The sequence below is a fragment of the Patella vulgata genome, chromosome 4 (assembly GCF_932274485.2).
Source record: "Patella vulgata chromosome 4, xgPatVulg1.2, whole genome shotgun sequence".
Taxonomy (NCBI): Eukaryota; Metazoa; Mollusca; class Gastropoda; family Patellidae; genus Patella; species Patella vulgata.
In genome coordinates this window covers 50,326,314-50,340,639 of record NC_065882.2, presented here as the reverse complement: position 1 = coordinate 50,340,639, position 14,326 = coordinate 50,326,314, and the positions used below count along the sequence as shown (strand labels likewise).

The 14,326-nt window shown below is 37.0% G+C and overlaps 1 protein-coding gene across 1 annotated transcript in view; it reads left to right on the top strand.

Annotated features, from left to right (window-relative positions):
* LOC126817929 (adipokinetic hormone/corazonin-related peptide receptor variant I) overlaps positions 1-13,468 on the top strand; it is a 135,551-nt gene extending 122,083 nt beyond the window's left edge. Inside the window, exons 5-6 of the mRNA XM_050545102.1 lie at positions 4,372-4,460; positions 13,286-13,468. Coding sequence (XP_050401059.1) covers positions 4,372-4,460; positions 13,286-13,416 — 220 coding nt within the window. The 3' untranslated portion in view covers positions 13,417-13,468. The remainder of the gene's footprint in view (positions 1-4,371; positions 4,461-13,285) is intronic.
* The last annotated feature ends 858 nt before the right edge of the window (positions 13,469-14,326 follow it).

Below are 14,326 nucleotides of genomic sequence, written 5' to 3'. Positions count from 1 at the left end.
TGCGTACCATTAAACGGAATACACGCAAATGTTGAACTATGGAAGGGATTACCTTCAAAGACGAATAGTAATTATACATTTGTAACAATTATACAAACATAATTGCCAAAGTAGCCAACATTTATTCTTTAACAGCCATTAAACAGATATATCCATTTGAATGGCTCTTAATATATGCTGTTTTATATTCAATGGAGTTGGGGGCTTGAAAACACTCGCATTTAACCGTATAATAAAATCGGGATCGAATCATAAAAACGCCGTTTACCTGTTTGACGGGTCTGGAATATACAGACTACTTTATGCGAAACAATATCGGGAAGTTAACAAATGTTTTAACAACCATACAAAACGTAAAAAAAATGACAAGTGTTGTTTTCTTTTCGGAAACGCGATCTCGATGAAATAAATTCTACTAAAACAAACGATGGAGCTTATAGCAAATGGAATGAAATTAAATGGGGTTAAACGTCCTACTGTTCTGCTCCGACTTGGCAAATGAAGACGGGCTTACGCCATACAGTGTGCTATGAAGGAAACGGCCCACTCTTATATCGAATTCAAACTACCAAGGGATCATTTAGGTCCACGCCAATGTGTACACGGAACCTCGGTTTTTCGTCCCATTCGAACGACTAGACAGATGTCCTTTCCAGGCGAACATAGCGGCATATACATGTATATTAAAATAGCAAATATCTAAATAAACACAAAGTACTCTCCTAACTTTGTCACAATTGACAATCTAAATATTACTGTTATTCAGACCCGTTAATATTCGATTTACAATGCTTCATTATTTTATTGAAGTTTTAACAATATCAAGTGATTAGTTATTTATAGGCCAATGTATTTTAATACTGACATTTTCAGTATCACACCCATCGGAACTGTTACGTAATCACTTTAAGTTCAACATTTATTAGAGCTTATGTTTGGTAGTGCTTGGCACTCTAAATTAAATACAAACTCCACGCCGATGCAACGTTTTCAGTGTCAACCATCTTCAAAGAAAAGTCCTGTGCATAGTCTTCGGGACAGTATTAGGTATACACCGCTCATTAAATCATATGTGCCCATTTAACGATTTAGAGACATTTAACCATTTGGGAGTGATGTAAACATGGATAAGGTTACTTCCTTTTCGATATTAAATTTACAATGTATCAGCCCAAAGAATAATATTGTTGTAGCCATTCTAATTATGACAGCAATACATCAAGTCAAATATATTACCACATGGGCACGGATTACAAAATCCCCAAAAAGTTGATGAATATTAAATGAAATAAAATGAGGTTTAACGCCCCACTGTTCTAATCCGACTGTGAATATTAAAACCCAGGTTACTAGTACTGAATATAATCTGAGTAAAGATGACTTTGTAATCTTTAAATATTTCATATGGTTTAAACAATATTTTTATTTCAAGTACATAAAGATTATTTACAACACTGATGTAATGGATTAGAAAACAAGCCGAAGCTTATATAAATTCCTCTCCATGTAAATTATACATTTCAATACAATTACTAATGTACAAGTATATATTACTTATTTACATTGACAAATAAATAAATAAATAAATAAGTCGTCATGATCATCATCATCATCACTTAACGTGAATCATTAATCACCATAGCCTGCTAATTCTTATTTATTCAAAGCGTTTAGTTAGTTTAAAATACTTGTGAACTTGACTAAAAATGACTTAGTTGTACGAGAGATACTTTCGTTGGTATCCCCATAAAGAAAAGCTTTTGAGTGTTTGGATTTAAGTGGGAGGGTAGTTAATGTTGTGATACGTGGAGTGGCATAGTTGGGGCAGTGCAGTAAATAGTGATCGCTGTCTTCTTGGATATGACCACATCTGCATGTCGGATTACCAGAAATATGCATTAAAAATCTTTGGAAATTTAGAGCACTGTTTATAATCGAGGGTGGGCGCTTCTTTAAAAATGAGAAATGTACGTCCTGATTTACAGGGAGGAAATAAAATTTATTCCATCTATTGATAATTAGCGACTCAGTTTAGACCGATTAGTTAAACTAGCCCAGGTAATATATATTTTAAAATCAGCAATAGTTTTATCACCATTTTTATTGCGTGAGAGTACATAATTTACCTAAGTCTACCTCATGAACAAATTTCAATTTTTTTTACTTCGGAATATAACAGTTGTCTAATTGATCCATATCGTAATGTTTATATTGTTATAATCTTGAGGAAATGGTAAGTTAAGGGTAAGTGGTATTCAAAGGCGTGTTAAGTATCGAATTTTCCCTTAAAGTTAAGGTGTCTTAACTTATAAGTGTTTAGTCTGTTAGTGGTATTCAAAGGCCAGTTTAAGTGACCTATGGGAGGTACTTTAAAGTTAAGTGAGATCAGTAGCAGGCCCGTAATGCGGATTTTAAAAGTTAGGGGATTGAGATTGAAACAAAGGCAATGTCGCTGAGCGTAGCTGGCATCAAACGTTTTCTTTTTCCATCATCAGCTTTGATTTTATAGAGTGTAAAAGGTTACTACCACCGAAATGGTCAAGGGTTTTTTTTTCGATCATCTATCATGTTCGTATTGCTTAATCAATCATGTTTGCCACGACTGTCATATAATAAAGTTTTATGCGTTAAATTTATTTGTAAATTTGATATTGCCGATTTCAGAAAATATTAGAACGGCCGCGAGAAGCAAGGCATGGTTTATTTTTTACAGTTCATTCTCATATACATATTTGAAGTTTTGATTGCTACATGTTCTTGTCTTCGTTGGTATAAATTTACAAATATACGATGATGACTGCTGACCGAAGCGTACCACCAATGATTTACACCGTACCGTCATGGCCAGGCCTTTGGGATTCTAAAGTTTGGGAACTGACACAATTTCTGTGAATTTCTGAATGATAAACAAGACCGAATGATTTGTTCAGTTTAACTGTAAAGCCAGTCCTGCGTATCGCTTATATGTTATTTTCTATTCGTTATAATAACGTTTACAATATCCATCATTATGCTACCACTATTCGATAACTGCTATTGAAATCTATAAAATATCTATTCGCAAACAGCTGTTCCGGTAACAGATGCGTACCATCATAATTTCAAACTTGAACTAGTATCTTCAGTGCGTGTATTTACACTGGCGTTTTCTTTTCAGCTTACGAAATGAAATGAAATGGGGTTTAACGTCCTACTGTTCTGCTCCAAAGTGGGCTAATAAAGACGGACATACGCCATACAGTGTGCTATGATGAGGGAAATTTTGCCCGGACGACCTACTATTATGTCTAATTCCAACTGTCAAGGGATCTTTTACGTGCACGCCAATGTGTACATGGGACCTCGGTTTTTCGTACCATCCGAACTAGCCGGCTGTCCTTTCCAATCGTCAAATAAATAACACCTTCCCACTTCACATGCTTTTCATTTCCTGTTCAAAGTTTTAGACTTGACTTTCCCCTTCCCTTTCTACTATCCATAGCTCGAGGTACGCATAACACCATCACCACACTATCAACATACGATAATGGGGTGTTCCCACTTACCCGGCAGGCTTTGATGTCAAATTTTGCCGCTAATCCAGAGTTAATCCTAGAACAATGGTGTTATAAACTATAGTCCATGTCTTTTTTAAGACTAAAACTGTATTGATTTTAACAAATTTAAATTTAAATAACATTAAATAGCTTACACATACACAGAGGTCATTAACGCTGAACACTAGTGAACAGTTCTTGAGTGACTACTTTTAAACAGACTATAGTTTTTTAAGATCAATCAAAGGATTAACAGCCTGCCGGGTAAGTGGGAATACACCACGATAATCGTGTCGCTAACCACATTAACCTATGTATATTACGTTTTTTGTACATTTTCATCAAGCATTTTGCTTTTGTAATTATAACTGTATGTAAATCGTGATTATAATTATAAACAATGTATTTATATGTCTGTAAGTAATTTATTACGGGAAATGGATTTATATAAGCTCCGGCTTGTTTTCAGATCCCATAATTAAATATTGTATCTTTATAATAATGTAAATATTGATCGAAGAAATATTGTTATATAACTAGACAGCTGTCCTTGTCAGGCACCCCGTCCTGCATCACTGACAAGGGGGAACCACGCCGGAAAATCTGGATGAACTTTATCGGCCAATGCAGGGATCGAACACCCGACCTCCAGGCCAGCGAGCCAGTGGCTCACCCATTTAGCCACCGTGACCCCTCCCAGTTTTCAGCATACAAAACCTCCACAACTAGATAATACTTAATAATAACATCAATATCTAAAGGTGTTTATCATTTTCGTTTGTATTCCTCAATGCACTCCAATGTTATATGGTCTTATTCTTTCTTTTTCTTGTAGAGAATCGGCGGTTAAATTAGATCCGAAAATACGACGAGGCTTATTTCTGTTTGCCGTGTCAAATTCCTGCATGGATCCGATTGTCTACGGTAAGTAGATTTTTGAGAACTAATGTTACGTGCGCACGAAAAAATCGATGCCATTATTAGCTAGTCTGTTCAAAGAATCACAAATTACAGAAGATCCGATGTTCAAGAACGATAGGGCAACTTTGAAGTTGCTCAGCTTATGGACTGCAGTAGCAGAAAAGCGCATTTGCAGCGGTTAAATCATCTCGGGGAGGAAGAGACCTCCACAGACCATACCCCGCGGCCCCGTGAATTAGTTGTTTGGAATTCAGGTCAGCAACGTTATATTGGATCATGTTCAAGTTGCTGTATTCACGGCCTGGAATAGCAGGAAAACGTGGACTGTATCCGATAGAATGGAATTCTGGTCAGCTACCTAAGTTAGGACACTTTGAATTTGCTGTATACACGGGCTCGAATAGTAAAAATCGGGAAAACGTGTTTGTGCCGCTGTCAAGTGTTCCAGCCCCCTAACAATCATCGGTCCCGTATGCCCATGGACGAACACTATCGATATTTAGCGCCCTGTCTTTCCTGAGTTAAATTGTTAACGCTATATATGCTACAGTTTTAACGGATTTCTTACGGATTTGTTATGGAGCACGAGAGGATGGGTTTTTTCGATATTCAGTTTTTCACGACTTTCCATTCCGGAATTACCTAATTCGGTTGAAGCATTGGAGTCATGCGAGGACTATTTTTATCGATATTCAGCGTTCCGCGACCTGTTGTTTCAGAGTTACCCCCCACCCCAATTCGGAATATACACTGTAAACAGGTTTCTTGTGAAGGATATGGTGTGAAGGATTGGGATTACGCGAGAACAAATCCTGTCGATATGCAGCGTTCCGCGAGCTTCTGGTCCGGATTCATCCCCCCACCCCTAGTATAGGCCTTGTTAATTTGGTGTGCAGCATTTGGACTACGAGGAGATTAACTCACTGATTTTCAAATTTGATGCGAAGTATTTAAATTGGAAAGGATCAATCTCGTTGATTTTTAGTAATCTGTTCCTGGGATATGTGTTTCCGGGGAACTTTGTGAAAACGGTAGAACCTAGTTTCCTTGAATGATCAGTATCAAATCTGGCAAAAATTTAAGTTTTCCTAAGGATAAGCTGCTGTTGAGACCTATCTGCGTTGTTGGCGTATTTCTACATTTTGCCGGGATATCTGTGGTTTGACATCCACTTTCACAGTAGTGATATAACAGACAGGAAGTAAACTGGGTGAAGTAGAAACTCGTTCCTGTATATCAGTATGATTTTGTAATCTTTCCATTTGTGACCTATGACTATGGATTGGTTTAATGACAGTGTATTCGCTTTATTTATAAAACATAATGGGCTTAATTAAACGAGTTTCCCCTATATTGATGGTGGATATTAGAGAAAGCATTTATGCTTGTACTGGCGCATGACTCAGCGCGCACTGGTTGAAAGTAGTATAACTCCAAAACCGGAAGCGGTAGCCCAAGGCCACCTAGCCTATGTTACTTCCCGGTCCGATCTAATCCCAATATACCAAATTTCAGCTTCGGGACATCGGTAGTGTAACCGCCAACCCTGAACAGACAGACAAACGACAGTCACATATTAAAATATTAGTATACACATAAGCAACCTATTCTGGCTTGGTAGGTGTTTTCTTTTAGATCGTGTTTTAGGCACCCTCCCTTACTTCGCTGTTCCACTTAGTCCGGTTTTGGTAATAATGTCCATTTTAAAATAAGAATTTTATATAACAATAACAGTGAAAAGGTATTCCAGACTAAGGGACTGGCTTACTTAATAATATAAATAAATAATTGTGACGCTATTTAAGCTACCTGCTTCGTGAAAGACTAAGGTGGATTTTGTAGAAAAATCAGAGTCAAAAGCCACCCTAGAAGAAGTATGTCGTATGATGTAGCAGCTCCCAGATTTGAAATAACCACAGAAACTTAATTTAATATCCTGCAATTAGTTACCGTGTGTCTTGACGCTACATACTTTACAAATTTAGTGGTTTACCCATGTACAGTCATCTGTCACCATTAGTTTTTGAAATTTTTATGACAGACATTGAACAACACGCGCTCAGCACCTCATCAATTACTCAATAAGTTAGCTTCGGAAGGTTGATGACACGTTTATGGTACTAGATGAAGATGGCGAACCGATGGCACTACTATTAGTTCAGTTAAATACCCAGCATGCTAGAATTAAATTCACCACTGAGGCAGAGAAACGATTATCTCTTAGATGTTCAAGTCGTGAAAGTTAACAACCAAATGAAAACAAACATATTTACCGCAAACCAAGCACCCACACAGACCAGTATATTTATTAATCCTCACTCTATCCAAAAATTCCATCATATCCACTCACGCCAAGCCATAAATATATGTGAACCGGATTTTCTACAGGAAAAATTAGATCATCTACGCATGTATTTTGTAACCTGAATAATTACCTTTCACCAATAGTAAAGAACCGATTAATGATACCATGAAATGAGAGACCAATCGCCAGGTTGAATCACTGCTCTTTTTCGGAACCTATAGCGTACCAAGTCAGGATGTCCTAAATTGAGACCACGTAGCGTGTACAACACTGAACCAGATATTAAAAGTCAATGGCAAACTCAAGTACAGCCGAAAGGAGCCGTCTACCAAGTTAACTGGCCCTGAATAAGTCGTATAAAATAATTCAAATGTTTCCACTAACCCTTCGGCCAGAGCATCTCGATAACCACCCACACCAAATAGTCAAATTAAAGGACGTTCAAATACTTAAATCTAACCTCCGCGCTAAGAAAATGGCGAAGATCCTCGCCATTAGTAGACATTCTCAGATATAAAAAGAGATTTGGGGCTTTATATTCCAAGAGCAAACAATGAAGTAATTAGGGTGCATACTATAATTGAACTAATGTTCATATAATAATGTTAATATAATATTGTGTTTGATAACAATAAGAGCATACTTGACGAAATGTATGCTCATAGATTTTCGATATTCCACAATCGTCAGTCCCAGAGTTCTGCACCTCTTTCCCGAAAACCTTGTGAACATGTTAGAGGCTAGTCTTTAATGGGTTTGTTTTAAGGTAATGACTGGACAAAGCCTAGACACATTAATCATTCCAGAGTTACACAACCACCCGTGAGCACGTTATAGGTCAGATTTGTTGAAGGCATCCTTATCAAATTTAATCAATATCCAATAATTTATCCTTTCGAATAATCTGCTGTGTGGGGGTATCACCACGCTTTGCGTCGTTATCTTTATATTACCAATTTTAGGAGTTTCACTGACTTTTGTCTCGATTTTCCCTGCAATCATAGACGTACGACTGTAAATCATTGATTTGCTAATTGGAATTCAGGTCAGCCACCTATGTTAAAGCGATAATTGCATTTTTTAAGTCATATGTTTAAAATGTGTTAAAATAAAGGCTTAAAATACATATCTATACACACAGTTCTACCTTGTTAAAGAATAATCCTATAATTCACTTGTGTCAGTTGAGAAATTGGTAAATATATGATTTTCTTTTTAAATAAAACGTTGGATTTTACGGTGTTATTATCATGTGAGCCGGTTTGAAAAGTCTTGATCAACCAGGCATCAATATCCTTATCTGTTTAGCCAGGGACCTTGGCAATCGAGACAACCCTCAGTTCCATTGTGTAGATTTAGTTTTCCAGTAAAAAGAAATGATACAATTTCCAAATACCGTCGGCGAGTAGAAATTATTTCAAATTTTTATGTGAATGTTTTGTAACTGCTAGAATGATTCCTATGATTGTATAGTAGTGATTTGATATCTATTAGGTAATAGATATAGAAATAATAATGGTTTGACTTTCTTAGAAAATATGCAGTTATCACCTTAAGCTACATTAGACCACGTTGAATTTGATGTTTTCACGGCCTGTAATCGGAAGAAAACGCGTTAGAGACAGTCAGTTTTCCAAACTTCCAAGGGGTGGCTCCACTTCCCCAACGGTAAGCTCTACACCATCGTCCCTTGGTCATGACTGGCGCCTCCTTCTGTAAACGGGAATATTGTTCGGGGAGAGAGAGAGAGAAATGGGGTTTAACGTCCACTCGACACAAACTAGATCATTTCGGGACTAACCTATGGTTTAATTTTATTTCAATAATTCGCTTGCGCATAGGGGTCTTTAGCAGTGGGAGGAAACCGGAGGACCCGGAGAAAACCCACGAGGTTGGACAGGCGACCCTAATCCTTGTCACGTACAACCGAATATTGTTCAGGCAGCGCATGTGTCGGATCGTAACGTTATGGATTATGGCCCATGAGTGTACGAAAAATCACGTTATTAGCTTGTGGACACTATAGAGGTCACAGTTTTTAACCGATTTTGATGTTTATAACCCAAAGATCACGGTTCCTGTTGATATTCGCGCATATCAGACCGTAACTTCCTGGATTATGGCCCGAAATTAATTATGGCGTAACTTGCATGGCAACCGCTGGTTTTAATACCTAAATATTATTTTCTTTAAATGTCGAGCGTTCTGAAAAGGTCATGTTATGCACAATTCAGAATCAATGTCTAAGACGCCCTTTGCTTTGGTGGTAAATATTCAATAGGGGCTGGACCAGTTTATCTCTAAGGCTCAAATTTCAACGGTTTTGACTTCTAAAAACATTTAACCAGTCAACTGATTTCAACCAAGTTTGGTAGATATTGCCTGATTACTGATTATACCTGTTTGTCCAGTTAAAGGTACTCTTTGCTTTGGTGGTAATTAATCAAAGGTCAAATTTAAACCAGTCATCTGATTTCAACCAAGTTTGTTAAATATGTTACCTGCGATTTCTCCAAATAAATTGTATTAATTTGTAAGTCTCATTTTTTAAAATAGATTTGAAGAACATTAAGTAAACTAGTAAAAGATAGGCGGGGTAGGCTGGAGCTTGTTTGTGAGGTCTTATTTCGTTGCTTTGTATACCTCTTTATCACTCTCATACCTACTTACATGCCTTTCAAGTCTCGGAAAATACCAATATCAGAAAATGTATGTGTGTTATTTAAATACTTATAGAATCCACCCATCATTATTAATTTGAAGTAAGTAATCAAGTGGAAAAAATGCATTTCCGTAACTGAAACTAATAAGCGGTTGCCATGCAAGATAGTCCATATTTTGCAAGAGATGGACAGAAGACAAGCTAAAAAAATAGCGATTTTTCATACAATCAAGAGCCATAATTCAGAAAGTTAGGGTCAGATACGAGCAGGTATTGAAAGGAACACATTAAAATCAGATAAAAATTGTGACCTCTTGGTATTACATACATGTACTTTAACACTATTTGCGTAAGAGGAACGGCCATTTTGTCAGGCAATTTCGGTCCGATTTTTACAACATTCGATCTCTACATTTATTATGGTGTAACGGTGATATATTTAATGGGTTTTGTTTTAAATTGGATGAAAATTGTTCTCAAGAGGTTATAGTCCGATATGCGTGAATATCGACAGGGACCGAGATCTGTGGAATATAAACAAATATTGTAAGTTTCATCAAAATCGGACAACAATCGTGACCTCTAGAGGGTCCGCCACCTTGGTATTGCATAATTGTACACTATTTGCGTACAATCGGGGGCCATAATCCATGAAGTAATAGCCAAATATGCCAGAATATCGACAGAACAGCGGTCGTTGGATTGTAAAAGTTCCATCAAAATCGGATAAAAAAATTTGACCTGTAGAGCGCCCACAAGCCAAAAAATAACAATTTTCCATACAGTCAAGGGCCATAAACCAGGCAAGTTACCCTCCGATATGCGCGCATGTCGAAAGGAAACGACATCTTTGCGAGATAAACCAATATTTCAAGTTTCGTCAAAATCGGATAATAAATGTGACCTGGAGATTGTCATCAAACAAAATGTAAACCGACGGTTGGACGGACGGGGGCGACGAAAATATACGTGCACATGAAAATGTTGGCGTATAAAAATATCCGTGTGGAAATAGTTGCAATATGATTTCACGTTATATAGAATTATCTAATTTATTTTCTCGATGGGCAACATGTAGATCGTATTTATATAATATAGTCTTAATTCTATTGTTTTGTTATAAAATATTGTTATATCATGGAATTTTAATGAACATTCCAGCCAGACACACTGACCGGATTAACTCAGAAGAAAGCTATTTAACATGGCCTTAATTCACGAAAGCAATAACTTGTATGCAATAAAAGTGTAATGAATACCCATCTAGTCCAACCATGACTTGAGAGAGAATGTGCAATTGAATTTTATTTTCTCTGTTTTGGGTTAGTGGCAATACAAAATGGGCCAAGTTTATACGGGATACTATATAGGTTTGTGGACCTGAACCCATTTGCCGTTCTTTGGAACTAAACTAAGCAATCCTGCAAACTCATAAAATCACATTTAATCAAAATAGAAAAGATAATTGTACCATTTCATGAAAGTGGTGATTACATTTTTAAAAGTATTTGACCTTACGTGGATATGCCAAGGATTGGAGTAAATTTGTTCTTTTATGATGTTCGTATTAAATGGGGTTTATAGGTGGAAGTTTCTTAAATCACCTGTTACCTCTATATACTTGTAAAACATGATCCAAATTAGCTCAGCCGGCGGAAACCTGCGGCTAGAATCATCTAATGTAAATGGGATTCGACTCTCGAGGGATGCGGTCTTCGCCTTGGAAGGTTTTGATTTATTACCGGTTGTTGGGTCATTATTAAAAGAAAACCTCTTCTTTTACTCCAATTAAAGCTCATCGTTCATGCCAATTTGCCAGGAAAGGGCTAATTACTTTAATACATTAGAAGATGGAAGCGGCTGTCCAAATTTAGATTCATTACTAACATTACATCCTGTTGGGGGAAAATGTGGTTTTGTAAGTAATGACATCTATCTTCTTGGCGCCAATTATTAAAAACAAAGAAGTAGATCTTCTGCAATAAATAACTACCAAAAATGAATTTCGCCTAAATTGGTGCACATAGTAGTGGAATTTGGAGGCATAACAACATCAATTGCACGAACTATTGCTTTTATATATAAATTTAGTTTTAACGCTTACAATCAATGGGCCATTTCACCAACTCAGTGGGGGGGTTGGATGGCTGAATGGTTAGCGTGCGCGCGCTGTATCATAATGTCTGTCATTGAGTCGACTGGCGTGGTTTCGAATCCCCGGTTGTACGTGGCAAGGAGTAGGGTCGCCTGTCCAAACACGTGGGTTTTCTCCGGGGCCTCCGGTTTCCTCCCACTGCTAAAGACCCCTACGCGCAAGCGAATTATGTAAATAAAATTAAACCACATGTTAGTCCCGAAATGACCTAGTTTGTGTCGAGTGGACGTTAAACCCCATTTCTCTCTCTCTCTCCCAACTCAGTGACCTCTCCTCGAAACTTACGTTTATCCACCCATGATAAAAAGTAAAATATTAAACGCAAAAATGTGTTTCTGTGATGTTGCTTGACCCCTAGTCGATTGATCCGGAATCAACATCCACGGGATTTTCACGATTTACTGAAGTCTGGTCATTTCTGATGACACTTCTTGGTATGAGTCTGGTGGATGACCCTGTGCAGTAACATGGGTTAACTTGTAATACAAACAGTAAACTTCAAGTGAACTCGCTAATCATTTTTAATTTGTATGTGGTATTAGAAGCTCCTCAATGAAGCGAAATTATAGTATTTATGCCCTGATATTTGACTAGATGCCTGCTTTAATAGCAGAAACGCGCCGATATTCCTTATCCTTAACTCATATTTAACCAGCCAGACTAGATTCTTAGATCTAATCTTAGTGTATTTCAACGTTGAACAAGGAAAGAAATTCAAGTTCTTATACAGTATTTCTCTAGCAAATATCTTGCCAAGACAGCCCCCAACTCGGCAGTAGAATTTTAGGCGTCCAATTCCACACTTAGTTTTTAATATGGTTGTAATTTGCAAAGTTTACATGATCGGATGTATATAACTCTGAAAGCGTACCATTTTTAAGACCCATGGCCCACCAGTTCACACTGAGACTGCTAGCAACGTGATAGACTTAATTTGTTGTCATCGTTATAAATTTATACATTTACAAGATATAAGTGGTAGGTCTTGTGTCGTATATTGTGAGATAGGCTCTTTCGGACAATCTTCCGGTCCGATATTTCACCTTAATTCACGGCCTTCCTCCATGATCCGTTCGGTATGAGTTATGTTAAGTTGTGTGTCGTAGGTAATCTGGAAGCGTCAAAGGGGTTGCATGTTAATTCTCCGAGTTGTTGTCCCTCGCCTGCAAAGTTCACGCTATAGGCCAGTGAAGCGTTTCTATTGTGAACGCAGGACTCTTGAGAAAAAGCTGCTTAGTATGTTACCTGGCAATCTATATTTTTATTCTTCTAACTAAATTTTAAAGTGGTCGTATATTGCCGTCATCCCCGTAGCTGATAAAGTGTACATGTTTCGTTGCCTGGCAACCTGTTTTCAAAAACTTAAATCTACTATATTATGATTTTTATTTTAACCTCTTAAGATTGATACATTTAAGTATCCATATTGCATGATAAACCACCGTGGATATGCCTGCAATATTAACGTACCTTACTTACTTTCTAGTATCTTATGTGAGAGGGGTAGTCAATTTATGCATGAATTTTGAGACTCTGTCTTTTATATTTTTGGCCAAAAATTCGAACCTATTATTAGAAGTACTACAGCATTTTAAAAATAACGTTGTCGAGAAATCGTTGCATGTTGATGTTGGTGGTTATTTTCTTTTATTAAATTCCAACAGTGATTATACAAATGAGTAACTGGGGGTCCCTTTTTGTTGCAGGCATGTTCACAACTGCTTTTGGAAGGGAAGCGAGAAAATGGAAGAGTTGGTTAAAGACCAAATTAGGCAGGAGACCTTTCTTTACTAGGTGTGCTACAGGTCAACCGTTTATATACTCTTATTCTCTCTGACGTATCCATAGAAACAGACAAAGAATGACGGGAGTGGTTTGAACTTTGTATTTTCCAGGAATGTTCACCATAAATTTTAAGCGAGAATTTAGCCGGTGCTGCTACTGTGTAAAGACGATTCCTAAAGAGAAAGTGAAAGAGGTCAACGAAATAAACAGGATCTTCTCTCCACGCCGAAGTAGCCTTCGCAATTCAGGAAGCTCTGGTACATCTCAAAAGAACGCAGAAAGACTGTACATTAGAAGTCAGGATAACTCAGGATCATATATGCGCTATACTCCTATGTCTGAGTCTTTAACAAATTCAAGATTTTCGTTATCATCTATGACAAGGGAAAATGGACAATCTTGTCGAGCAAACATTAATAATTTTGTTGGTATCGGCTGCATGGGAGAGACGATTTAAAATTGACTATGCCGATTATATTTGCTCTTGTTTGTTAAATCTTATTCTTTTATCAAGCCGCTGTGATGAATTGTAAATATGGCTTTTAACATTTGATATGTATATGTATATGCCGTGATAACGGAAACAGTGATAACGGATAATTATATTGGATGCGTGCTTTAAAGTCTTAAAAGCCTAAACTAAAGCATTGGGAACGTTTGCTGCGTTTGTTTCGTTTCTTTTGACAAATCTAAGCGCCTTGGAGTTTTATTTGCTTAAAACCCTGTGTGCGAAATTTTGGTTGTGAATTAGCCTAAATATAACATCAGTGTTTGACATAAAATCAGACTGTTCCTATCAACTTGATTTTGCTCATAATTTATTCCGTGTAAATACTAATTTCTTTTCCAGATTTTGTGTGTTTTAAAATTGTATACAATATTGAAAATTGTATACATTTTTTTTTTTTTTGCATTATAGATATACATAGATTCACTAATTGCCTTGCATGCACTAAATGTCA